The sequence below is a fragment of the Chlorocebus sabaeus genome, chromosome 4, assembly GCF_047675955.1.
Source record: "Chlorocebus sabaeus isolate Y175 chromosome 4, mChlSab1.0.hap1, whole genome shotgun sequence".
NCBI classification, from domain to species: domain Eukaryota; kingdom Metazoa; phylum Chordata; class Mammalia; order Primates; family Cercopithecidae; genus Chlorocebus; species Chlorocebus sabaeus.
The window spans coordinates 15755201-15768203 of record NC_132907.1 but is presented as its reverse complement, the minus strand read 5'-3'; the positions used below and the strand labels follow the sequence as shown (position 1 = coordinate 15768203).

The following is a 13003-nucleotide window of genomic DNA, read 5'->3' as shown; positions in this document are numbered from 1 at the left end:
GGAATGCTTTCAGAAACAATGAGGTCTATAGCTTCCCAGGGACAAGGCTTCCCTTGCTGCTATGCTAAGATCCCTCCTTGTGGAGGAATGAATTGCATGACAGAACTCTGAGCTTGTCGAGGGGATGAGTTGGTACAGAAACAATAATATCAAATGGTGTGTATTCACCAGTAAGACATTAGGAGCTGATGTGTTTGTGGCTGAGCTTTATTGGGTGGGGGTCGGGAGGAGGGTTCAGTGTACCTTTAGGAACATGAGGAATTCTCCTCTTATTACTTCTATTATATGAAGAATTCTCCTCTTATTACTTCTATTATTGAATTCTCTCCTATTACTGATTAGACAATCACTGTAGCCCAGACTACTGAATTCACCAAGTCTCTTGGATAAATCCCATGACCTTGGCATCCTCATCCTCAATGCTGAAGCACAGGGTGGTCGGCTGGAACAGTGCTCAGCCACCATGCATCCCCTCCACAGAGCAGCCTCTTGGCTGAGGCAAATGCCTGCAGCCCTCCTCCTTCAGGTCCACCCTTTTGGGTTCTTCTGTTTGGGTTCTTCTGTTGCAGGGAGCTGAAGGCAGTTCCCTAGAAAGGCAGCCATAGAGAAGAGAGGGAGCCATCTGAATAAACACGACTGGTGGCTCATTTGTGTACAGCAGTGCAGAACACTGGGTCTAGTTTGGGTCCCAAGCTATCGGTAGCTCTATGGACCCAAAGCCCTCCCCACTTCCCAGAGCTCCCAAAGTCTGCAGGGTGCTTTGTTACAACAACTTTTAACATTTTTTTTTAAACGTAAAGGATATGCCTGAGGTTTTGTTTATAGAATAGATTTTGTACGAGATGGTTTGGGCTGGGGAAGGTCCGCACAGGGTGAGAGGTCCCTGCTTTGCCTGAACTGCTGCTATGTACTTTTCTTCTGGCATAGCCAGGTTTTCAACAGATTTCATATGTAGCTTAATCTTTAGAATCTGACTTTCCCTTAAGCATAAAACTGTGTAGCCTCTGATCAGGTAGCTTCTTGTAACCCACAAAGGCAAACATGTCTAGGAAACTCCTTAAATTACTAACCGTAAGAATTTTCTTGCTCAGTCTGATGGCAGTGATTTTGGTAGAATCACTCAGGGGAGGCTAAGATAACAGAACTCACCAGCTCCACCCTGTCTCAAGGGGCAAGATGCCTCCAAAAGGCTTTCTCTCTTGTTATTATTATTATTAACCAATCCATTCTCACATTCATTTCCTACATGATAGTCCTGAGAATTTCAGAGGAGGGCATCAAGTTTGGCTTTTAAGATAGAAGGGGCAAGTGAATGGAAAGGTCTTTGAATAGTAGGTGAACCAATTAAAGAGGAAACGCCCATCTTCCCTCCTGCAGGTGTTTGCTGACCTTTTTGACCCCGTCATCAAACTAAGACACAATGGCTACGACCCCAGAGTGATGAAGCACACAACGGATCTGGATGCATCCAAGGTAAGCTCCAGCCTCCCTCTCCCTCCCCACGAAGCTGGCACTCCAGAGCCCAAGGGGAAGAGCCCTGGAGAGAGGGGTTCCCTGGAAACCCTGAGTTTCTGAGTCAGATACCCCTGGAAAGCACTGACTGCCCTAGCACAGCCTTCCCCCTGGAGGGTCACAGAGAAGGTGGTTAGGAAGGTCCCAAAGTCTTTGTTTTTTTAAATAAATACAACCAGGGAAGGGTTGGTCATTGGGAACTTTAAACCTTTCCTAAAGCTACTCCCTTTTTCATCCCAAACCACCCAGTGACGTTCAAGGACCCCAGACCACACCATTTAAAACAGCTTTCCTCTTTACTAGTCGAAGGCCCCTGCCCCAAGACTTATGGAAGGTATCCAACTTATGGATTGTGCAGTCGTGCACAGTGCCTGAGGGTCCCCAAGGAAACTGCGGATGAGCAGATTAGAACCCACTGTGGCTGTGGCAGGACCGTGGTCTGAGGCTGGCCGCAGTGACCCCACACTCTGCTTGGCAGATCACCCAAGGGCAGTTCGATGAGCGTTATGTGCTGTCTTCTCGGGTACGCACCGGCCGCAGCATCCGTGGGCTGAGCCTGCCGCCCGCCTGCACCCGGGCGGAGCGGAGGGAGGTGGAGAACGTGGCCATCACCGCCCTGGAGGGCCTCAAGGGGGACCTGGCTGGCCGCTACTACAAGCTGTCCGAGATGACGGAGCAGGATCAGCAGCGGCTCATCGATGTGAGTAGCAGATGGGGCTCCCTGGAGAGGAACTGGACCAAGGGCTCTGACCTGCACAGGAAGTCCTCTCCTGGTGCTCTGCTCAAACCCTTACCCTGGCCCGGAGCTTGCGGGGCTCCACCCCTGGGCTCAGCCCAAGAGCATCTACTTGTTCAGTATAAGGAAGAAAGATGAGGCCATACATTGTACTTGTCAAACACTGAAATATTCTATGGATAAAATCTGCATAGGAAACTCCAATATGGAGATGGTGCCTACGGATAGGAGGGTGGAGATGAATGGAGGATCTCCTAGCTTGTTGATAAATGGGAACAGTTAGGTGTGGAAGTCCTGTCTGTGCCCAGAAGATGGTTTCCATTATCACAGCCAAAGAAAATTCTGGAAGCCAGGAAAATCTAGAAAGGAAATTCCAGGTGGGAGGCCTTCCCTGACTCTTGTGGAGTCAGCCTCTGCATTTCCTGGTGGGGTTGACTCCTGTTGCTTCCACCATGTCCACCACAGCTTCTCTCTGGCACCAGGGTGCACTAAACTCAAGTCCCTTACTTATTTTCGTCTTAGCAGAGCTAAAACAAGATAGCATTTTCAAAAGTAACTTTTAACTCTTAAAAAAAAGCAGAAACAAAATTTTGTTATTTCAAAAGATGCAAATGCTAAGAAATACCTCATTTCCAAACCAGAGAGGCCAACTATATGGCCTATGGGCCTTAGTCTCCTCGTCTCTGTGGCCACCAGGCCAACTATTTTCCTGCCCAGTTACAGAACAAGCCCCCCTCTACCTCAAGCAGCCACTCTGGTTTCCTGCTTAAGGGACATGGTGCTCCCTGGGCAGTGGCAGGTCACAGTCCTCTCCTGGCTGAAGTCTCTGATCTCTCCCACTTAGAGACTATAGGACTCCTCTCCCCACATCCACTTGGTTTCTTACCTCAATGTAATCATATTTGAATATATCTCACTGTAGAGTACATGTGTAGCTATGCAAGAAATAGTATACACATTGCAAAAAAAAAGTTAGTCTTGGCTTTGATTTTGATATGTGGAGTAGAATACTGCAGTGGTTAAAGGCACAGGCTTGGGAGTCACAGAAGTCTAGATTTGAATCTATACTCTGCTACTTCCTACAACCATCCTGTTGGACAGGTTGTTTGAGCTCTGTGAATCTGTTTTCTTCATTTATAAAATAGAATAATTACACTTATTTCATAGAGTTGTGAAGATTAAAGGAACTAAAAGCCTGTAATCTAGAGCCTGGCACAGTCAGCATTAATGGTAACTATTTTTATTTATTCATCATTATTGTACATCTCTAATACTTTTTCATGAAATAAATAATAATAATGCTAGAAACAGAGAATGACCACTGTGTAGAACAGCCTTTTCAGGATCGTATCCCTCATTCATTGCTCACTCAGCCACTGCATAGGGTGGGCATTGCTAGTGTATACCCACTCCACAATGATGTAATGAGTTCCATATGGACTAACCCAGTGTTTTCCAACATGAGCTGCACACTACAATCACCTGAAGAGTTTTTAAAAAGTCCTGATGCCCAGACCAGTCTCTAACAGCTAGGTCGGAATCTCTGGGGGCTGGGAAGGAGCCACTGTTTGAAGCTACCAGGCCAGTCTCTAACAGCTAGGTCGGAATCTCCGGGGGCTGGGAAGGAGGCACTGTTTGAAGCTACCAGGCCAGTCTGTAACAGCTAGGTCGGAATCTCTGGGGGCTGGGAAGGAGGCACTGTTTGAAGCTACCAGGCCAGTCTCTAACAGCTAGGTCGGAATCTCCGGGGGCTGGGAAGGAGGCACTGTTTGAAGCTACCAGGCCAGTCTGTAACAGCTAGGTCGGAATCTCTGGGGGCTGGGAAGGAGGCACTGTTTGAAGCTACCAGGCCAGTCTGTAACAGCTAGGTCGGAATCTCTGGGGGCTGGGAAGGAGGCACTGTTTGAAGCTACCAGGTGATTCTAGTGGGCAGCCAAAGCTAGAAGCCACTGCGAAGAGACAGCAGCCATGATAAGTGAGTTGGAACTTGTTTACCTGGCACTTGCAGTCCTGTTTGATCTCATCAGTCTCTCTGCTTTATCCCTTTTGGCCTACAGGACCACTTTCTGTTTGATAAGCCAGTGTCCCCTTTATTAACATGTGCTGGGATGGCCCGTGACTGGCCAGATGCCAGGGGAATCTGGTATGGATGCAGCATTTTTGCATTTGCAATATCTGCAGAGGATCTCTTTGAGATCACCTGCTTATCCTAACCTGGAGTTTCTGTGTACTGCAGCTGACAGCATGCCCAGATGAGCTAAACGAAAAAGACTACTTGGAAATTGTGTGTGTGTGTATGTGTGTATCTAAGTATTGTGATGTTTCTAAGATGTGTGAAATATGACCTGGTTTGCATGAATTATGCATGAGAAAAAAGGCTGGCTTTTAAGAAAAAATTTACTTCATATTATTTGACCTCACAGATAATCTGTTTCATAACATTAAAAGAGCAAAACATAAAAAATATTGAGGATTCAAGAAAAACCCTAAAAGAACTGATATCTAGTGCACACACGTTTTATGTTGGCCAACAGTCCTCAGCCCACTTTGCCTCCTGCACCCTGACAGGCTATATATGAGTGTACCTGAAGGAGCAGAAATAAAAGTGTTCATATGCAGCTGCTCTGTAGGGATGGACAGGCAGGATCTATGGAGCAAACCTGTGAAATGCTGCATACCTTAAACATCTTGGGTGGAAGGTAACCCCTATCTCCTTTTTAAAGCACAAGATTTTGGTTGAATTGTTTAGGAGACAAAACATTCTTGTGTCAAAGCCAAATGTTATGCAGTTGAATTACTGTCATCCTAGTCAGAGGACCTAGGGGAAATTATATTCTTGTTTGGTAAAAACATGACATCTTTAAGGGTGAGAGTTGGTCTTAATCTTCCTTCTGTCAAAGTAACATTATTTTGTCATACTTGTTCAGGCACAGTTAAGAGATTAGGGCCATCTAGGAAATGAGGAAGGTGAAATGAAGCAATCAAGCTAGGGAGGTAATGGGAGTTTTCATATGTTGAAACAAATGCAATTAACACTCAGTGCCATATTTCTCTCTTCATTAGGCATAATTATGATAAGACATTTCTCATCTGGATAAATGAGGAGGATCACACCAGGGTAATCTCAATGGAAAAAGGAGGCAATATGAAACGAGTATTTGAGCGATTCTGTCGTGGACTAAAAGAAGTAAGAGGTTATCTGAGATTTCTGGATATTTATTAAAATAAAATTACCATATTGTTTGTTCTTGAACGAAGACACTATGGGAACTTTCAAGAAGCTAATTTTTTTTTTTCTAGAAATCAAGGCTTTTTAATTAAGTTTTTTGAGATGGAATTTCCCTCATCACCCAGGCTGGAGTACAGTGGCATGATCTCGGCTCACTGCAACTGCCACCTCCTGGGTTCAAGTGAAAGTGAATATCCCGCCTCAGCCTCCAAAGTAGCTGGGATTACAGGTCGTCACCACCATGCCTGGCTAATTTTTGTATTTTTAGTAGAGAGGGGAGGTTTCACCATGTTGGTCAGGCTAGCCTTGAACTCCTGACCTCAGGTGATCCGCCTGCCTCAGCCTCCCAAAGTGCTGGGATTACAGGCATGAGCCACTGCGCCCAGTCTCAAGGCATTTTTTGGAGTGGAACTTCCAAGGTAGTGCTTCAGAAATAGGTGCCTTTCTCTTGTTATTAGAAAGCGATTATGCTTACCTCCCCATTCCACTGTGGTTTAGGGAAGTCTGTGGATCATTACTTGTTTTTTGATTTATTTAATATCGCTCTGGGGTATTCTAAGCATAGAGATGATAGAGAATGTAGCCTGACCATAGACTTACCTGCTGAGAATTCCTATATTCTCCTACTCTCTTGGCATGAAAAATACCACCAACTAATATTCATTGAGTGCTTAGTATGTGCCAGGTACTATGTTGACTGCTTTACATCAGGGGTCCTCAACCCCCAGGCCACGGACCTGGTACCGGTCTGTGGTCTGTTAGGAACTGGGGCGCACAGCAGGAGGTGAGTAGTGGGCGAGCCAGTATTACTACCTGAGCTCTGCCTCCTGTCAGATCAGCAGAGGCATGAGATTCTCATAGAAGCACAAACCCTATTGTGAACTGTGCATGGGAGGGGTCTAGGTTGCATGCTCCTTATGAGAAGCTAATGCTGATGATCTGAGGTGGAACAACAGCTTCATCCCAAAACATTCCCTCCCTACGATCCATGGAAAAACTGTCTTCCAAGACACCAGTCCCTGATGCCAAAATGGTTGGGGACCACTGATTTACATGGTTCATTTAACTAAATTGGGCCATTTTAATAGTCTGGTAGGGGAGGTATTATTTTCTCTTAAAGGAGTACTATAAATTTACCTTAGTTTCATTCATGCCAGAGGAGGGTATACATCTCTCCCCCACTGGTGCTAGGGATGTGCTGAATGAATGGATGTTGGAAAATGCTATCATTTGTTCGCTGTGGTTCTACTTGTAGGTAGAACGGTTAATCCAAGAACGAGGCTGGGAGTTCATGTGGAATGAGCGCCTAGGATACATTTTGACCTGTCCTTCGAACCTTGGAACAGGACTACGAGCTGGTGTCCACGTTAGGATCCCAAAGCTCAGCAAGGTACTGTTATGTGCCCAGTGGCCCTCATGGGCCAGGATCAGCTCAGATGTGACTGTGGAGGGAGAAAACATCACTGCCCGATTCCTTAACCCTCACTTTCTCTACCTACAAGATAAAAACAAGAAAAAATTAAGTTTGCCTCAAAAGACATTTGTATTAGTTAGAATAAAAGGTTAAGGGGATGTAAGAAAAAGATGGTAGCTTCAAGAATAAGGCCTTTACATTTTTCCTCATGTAACAAATCGAGATAGGTAGTTTCTGCGCTCTCTGGTTCTTTCTATCTCCTTTCTCTGTCTCTCCTAGTTCAAGCAGTTCTCAAACTTGAGCATGCATGAGATCACCTGAAGGACTTGGTAAAACACAAGTTACTAGGCCCCACCTGCAGAATTCGCATTTCTAAAAAGTTTCCAGGTGATGCTGGGGTTGTTGGTCAAGGGTCTACACTTGGAGGAATGCTGTCTTACAGCACTGTTCTTAGAGACCTACAAAGAGACTTAGACTCCCACACAATAACAGTGGGAGACTTTAACACCCTACTGTCAATATTAGATCAACAAGACAGAAAATTAACAAGGATATTCAGGACTTGGACTCAGCACTGGACCAAGCAGACCTCATACACACACATCTATAGAACTCTCCACCCCAAATCAACAGAATATATACATTTTTCTCAGCATTACATCGCACTTATTCTAAAATCGACCACATAATTGGAAGTAAAACACTACTCAGCAAATGCAAAAGAACGGATATCATAACAGTCTCTCAGACCACAGTGCAATCAAATTAGAACTCAAGATTAAGAAACTCACTCAAAACCGCACAACTAGATAGAAATTGAATAATCTGCTCCTGAATGACTACTGGGTAAATAACAAAATGAAGGCAGAATAAATAAGTTCTGTGAAACCAATGAGAACAAAGACACAATGTACCAGAATCTCTGGGACACAGCTAAAGCAGTGTGTGGAGGGAAATTTATAGCACCCAATGCCTACAGGAGAAAGGAAAGATCTAAAATCGACACCCTAACATCACAATTAAAAAAGAACTAGAGAAGTGAGAGCAACAAATTCAAAAGCGAGCAGAAGACAAATAACTAAGATCAGAGCAGAACTGAAGGAGATGGAGACACGAAAAACCCTTCAAAAAACTCAGTGAATCCAGGAGCTGGTTTTTGGAAGAGATTAATAAAATAGATCATAATAAAATAGATAGATCATGAGTCAGACTAACAAAGAAAAGAGAGAAGAATCAAATAGACACAATAAAAAGTGATAAAGGGGGGATATCACCACTGATCCTACAGAAATACTACCATCAGAGAATAGTATCAACCCCTCTGCAAATAAACTAGAAACTCTAGAAGAAATGTATAAATTCCTGGACACATACACCCTCCCAAGACTAAACGAGGAAGAAGTCGAATCTCTGAATAGACCAATAACAAGTTCTGAAATTGAGGCAGTCATTAATAGCCTACCAACCAAAAAAAGTCCAGGACCAGATGGATTCACAGCCGAATTCTACCAGAGGTACAAAGAGGAGCTGGTACCATTCCTTCTGAAACTATTCCAAACAATAGAAAAAGAGGGACTCCTCCCTAACTCATTTTATGAGGCTAGCATTATCCTGATACCCAAACCTGGCAGAGACACAATTAAAAAAGAAAATTTCAGGGCAATATCCCTGATGAACGTCGATGCAATAATCCTCAATAAAATACTGGCAAACTGAATCCAGCAGCACATCAAAAAGCTTATCCACCACAATCAAGCAGGCTTCATCTCTAAGATGCAAGGCTGGTTCAACATATACAAATCAATAAATGTAATCGATCACATAAACAGAACCAATGGCAAAACCCACATGATTATCTCAACAGATGCAGAAAAAGCCTTTGACAAAATTCAACAGCCCTTCAGGCTAAAAATTCTCAATAAACTAGGTATTGATGGAACATATCTCAAAATATTAACTATTTATGACAAACCCACAGTCAATATCATACTGAATGGACAAAAGCTGGAAGCATTCCCTTTGCAAACTGGCACATGACAGGGATGCCCTCTCTCACCACTCCTATTCAATATGGTGTTGGAAGTTCTGGCTAGGGCAGTCACGCAAGAGAAAAAATAAAGAGTATTCAAACAGGAAGAGAGGAAGTCAAGTTGTCTCTGCAGATGACATGATTGTATATTTAGAAAACCCCATTGTCTCAGCCCAAAATGTCCTTAAGCTGATAAGCAACTTCAGCAAAGTCTCAGGATACAAAATCAATGTGCAAAAATCACAAGCATTCCTCTACACCAATAACAGACAGAGAACCAAATCATGAGTGAACTCCCATTCACAATTGCTACAAAGAGAATAAAATACCTAGGAATCCAACTTACAAGGGATGTAAAGGACCTCTTCAAGGAGAACTACAAACCACTACTCAAAGAAATAAAAGAGGATACAAACAAATGGAAGAATATTACATGCTCATGGATAGGAAGAATCAATTATAGTGAAAATGGCCATACTGCCCAAAGTAATTTATAGATTCAATGCTATCCCCATCAAGCTACTACTGACTTTCTTCACAGAATTAGAAAAAACGACTTCAAATTTCTTATGGAACCAAAAAGTAGCCCGTATAGTCAAGACAATCCTAAGCAAAAAGAACAAAGCTGGAGGTATCATGCTGACTTCAAACTATACTACAAGGCTACAGTAACTAAAACAGCATGGTACTTCTACCAAAACAGATATATAGACCAATGGAACAGAACAGAGGCCTCAGAAATAACACCACACATCTACAACTATCTTTGACAAACCTGACAAAAACAAGCAATGGGGAAAGAATTCCCTATTTAATAAATGGTGTTGGGAGAACTGGCTAGCCATATGCAGAAAACTGAAACTGGACCCCTTGCTTACACCTTATGCGAAAATTAACTCAAGATGGATTAAACATAAGACCTAAAAACCATAAAAATCCTAGAAAAAAACCTAGGCAATACTATTCAGGACACATGCATGGGCAAAGACTTCATGACTAAAACAACAAAAGCAATGGCAACAAAAGCCAAAATAGACAAATGGGATCTAATTAAACTAAAGAGCTTCTGCACAGCAAAAGAAACTAGCATCAGAGTGAACAGGCAACCTACAGAATGGGAGAAAAATTTTGCCATCCATCCATCTGACAAAGGGCTAATATCCAGAATCTACAAGGAACTTAAATTTACAAGAAAAAAACAGCCCCATCAAAAAGTAGGTGAAGAATATGACCAGACACTTCTCAAAAGATGACATTTACATGGCCAACAAACAAGAAAAAAAGCTCATCATCACTGGTCATTAAATAAATGCAGATTAAAACCACACTGAGATACCATCTCACACCAGTTAGAACAGTGATCATTAAAAAGTCAGGAAACAACAGATGCTGGAGAGGATGTGGAGAAATAGGAATGCTTTCACACTGTTGGTGGGAGTGTAAATTAGTTCAACCATTATGGAAGACAGTGTGGCGATTCCTGAAGGATCTAGAACTAGAAATACCATTTGACCCAGCTATCCCATTACTGGGTATATACTCAAAGGATTATAAATCATTCTGTTATAAAGACACATGCACACGTGTGTTTATTGATTCACTGTTCACAGTAGCAAAGTCTTGGAACCAACCCAAATGCCCATCAGTGATAGACTGGATAAAGAAAATGTGGCACACATATACCATGGAATACTATGCAGCCATAAAAAAGCATGAGTTCATGTCCTTTGCAGGGACATGGATGAAGCTGGAAACCATCATTCTCAGCAAACTAACACAAGAACAGAAAACTAAACACCGTATGTTCTCACTCATAAGTGGGAGTTGAACAATGAGAATACATGGACACAGGGAGGGGAACATCACACACTGGGGCCCGTCAGGGGTTGGGGGTTTGGGGAAGGGAAGGGATAGCATTAGGAGAAATACCTAATGTAGATGATGGGTTGATGGGTGCAGCAAACCACCATGGCATGTGTATACCTATTTAACAAACCTGCACGCTCTACACATGTATCCCAGAACTTAAAGTATATAAAGTTAAACTGTTATCTCTCACTATACGTCTTTTGTCAGTAAATGCACCAATGATTGTGAATCGATTTTGCCTCTTACCACATTTAAGTATTATCCCTTTGTCCTAGGACCCACGCTTTTCTAAGATCCTGGAAAACCTAAGACTCCAGAAGCGTGGCACAGGTGGTGTGGACACTGCCGCAGTCGCAGATGTGTACGACATTTCCAACATAGATAGAATTGGTCGATCAGAGGTAACGTCTCTCTCACTTTTGTAACATGAACAAAATCAGCCTAAGAGAATAGAGAAAAGCAAACAGCCTTACCGCTTTCACAAAATTCGAGACCTCCTCTTTGCCCATCAAGTCCTGAGTTATGTTAGCTTTTCATTCTGTAACATTATTCTTCTATGGGAAGTAACTGCATAAAGGTAAACATAATGTGAGCTGACAATTTATAGGCAAGTATAGGAATTCACAGTGGGACTGTAGTCACCGACCTGCCACGAGAGCTATTCCAACAAACCTCAGCGAGCAGGAGCTCTGTTATGCTAAAGGACTGCAGTTTTTTATTACTGCAAAGTCAGAACATCTATGCTATCCCTCTGAGGGTGGCAAAATAGTGGAATTTTCTCTTGATTCTGAATTTTCTTTGGTGAAGGCTACAAACAATCATCTTCACTTTGCTGTTCTTAGATACTCAACGGTTTCTAAACTTTTATTTCTTAGGCTAAAGATAGCAAATATGTTATGTGCTAGGTTTAGATAAGTTTGTGCTCATAAAATCCTTAGGATTTTGTGATGAATATATAGGATGAAAAGGATTCGTAGACTTTGTGTGGCCTGAAACAATGAATGAGGCAAAAAGATGACACGTAAGGAACATGCAGCTGAAAGCTAAGCAAATACTGATTGTGGTAAGTTATACCAGCTTATCTGGATGTGGTCCCATTGGACATAATATGCCCATCATTAATTTAAAAGCCTCTTCTCATAACAAAACTCTTAATAATTCAGTGACTGGTTATTAAATCTGTGGATTATCCAAGTTCTCTCTTCCTTACCAGTTTGTGAATATTTCACTGCCTATTGATATCCCTACCAGTAGGTACACTGAGGAAAAGGAAAGGAAGAAACACTCAAAACAATTAGATCAGCCAGTGTGCTATCAGCTCTGGTAAAGTACTTGAGGGACAAGCAACTACAATACCACAACTTCTGAAATTTACTGAATCATGTGTGGTGTAGTGAATAAAGAAAATCTGGGAGGCTAGCCCTGTTGATTCTAAGATTAACTAGATATTTATTACTGGAAAACAATGTAGTTAATGCTTAAAAAAATGTTAAGTCTAACTATACTAGGTACTCACTATAAAAGTGAGGAAAATGCCAAAAAATAATTTTAAAACACATTTAACCCAACAACCCTGATAACCATTGTGAACATTATTCTAAATGGCCCTTCCTTCTTTTTAAAAACTACTCAAAAAACTTTAAAAATTGTTATAATACATGTTTAGTACTATAACCAAATACTGGTTATAATTTTTTCCAATGTATTATATCATGAGCATCTTCCCACAATATTAAGTATTCTTCAAAAACATGATTTTTAATCACAGTAAAGATAATCTATTATCCATTTAATGTTTTCCTGATTTTACATTTGACCATCTCTATACATAATTCTAATCACAACTCTGGTTATTTAGTTAGGATATACTTCTAGGAAAGGAATTCCTGGGTTAAAACCAGGGTGCCCTATTTATGACCATGTTTTCTACCAGATTTATACCAAGATAGAGTCTACTGGCATTGAGTGAGAGGCCTGTCTCACCATACTCTCACCAATACTGGAAAGGATCAAAGGGATAAGTAGAAAATACGTGTTTTACTTAGTAGTGATTAACATTCTGATTTAACCCTCTCTTGGAGCCTGTTTCCTTATGCATATAAACAGATAGGGAGGCAGCTGGAATATGTGATGCCTAAGAGCTAACATTCAACGATCCCTTCCATCCTTGCTGCTCATTCTTGAGTTGTATAATGTGTGTCTGGAATTAACTAA

The 13003-nt window shown here is 42.1% G+C and overlaps 1 protein-coding gene and 1 long non-coding RNA gene across 3 annotated transcripts in view; one reads left to right on the top strand and one right to left on the bottom strand.

The window, feature by feature from the left end:
* Positions 1-13003, bottom strand: part of LOC119618213 (uncharacterized) — a 55100-nt gene that overhangs the window by 13521 nt on the left and 28576 nt on the right. The window lies entirely within an intron of this gene.
* Positions 1-13003, top strand: part of CKMT2 (creatine kinase, mitochondrial 2) — a 33891-nt gene that overhangs the window by 19987 nt on the left and 901 nt on the right. The window contains exons 4-9 of the mRNA XM_007977050.3: positions 1378-1473; positions 1991-2212; positions 4306-4391; positions 5312-5435; positions 6733-6867; positions 11065-11190. Coding sequence (XP_007975241.1) covers positions 1378-1473; positions 1991-2212; positions 4306-4391; positions 5312-5435; positions 6733-6867; positions 11065-11190 — 789 coding nt within the window. The remainder of the gene's footprint in view (positions 1-1377; positions 1474-1990; positions 2213-4305; positions 4392-5311; positions 5436-6732; positions 6868-11064; positions 11191-13003) is intronic.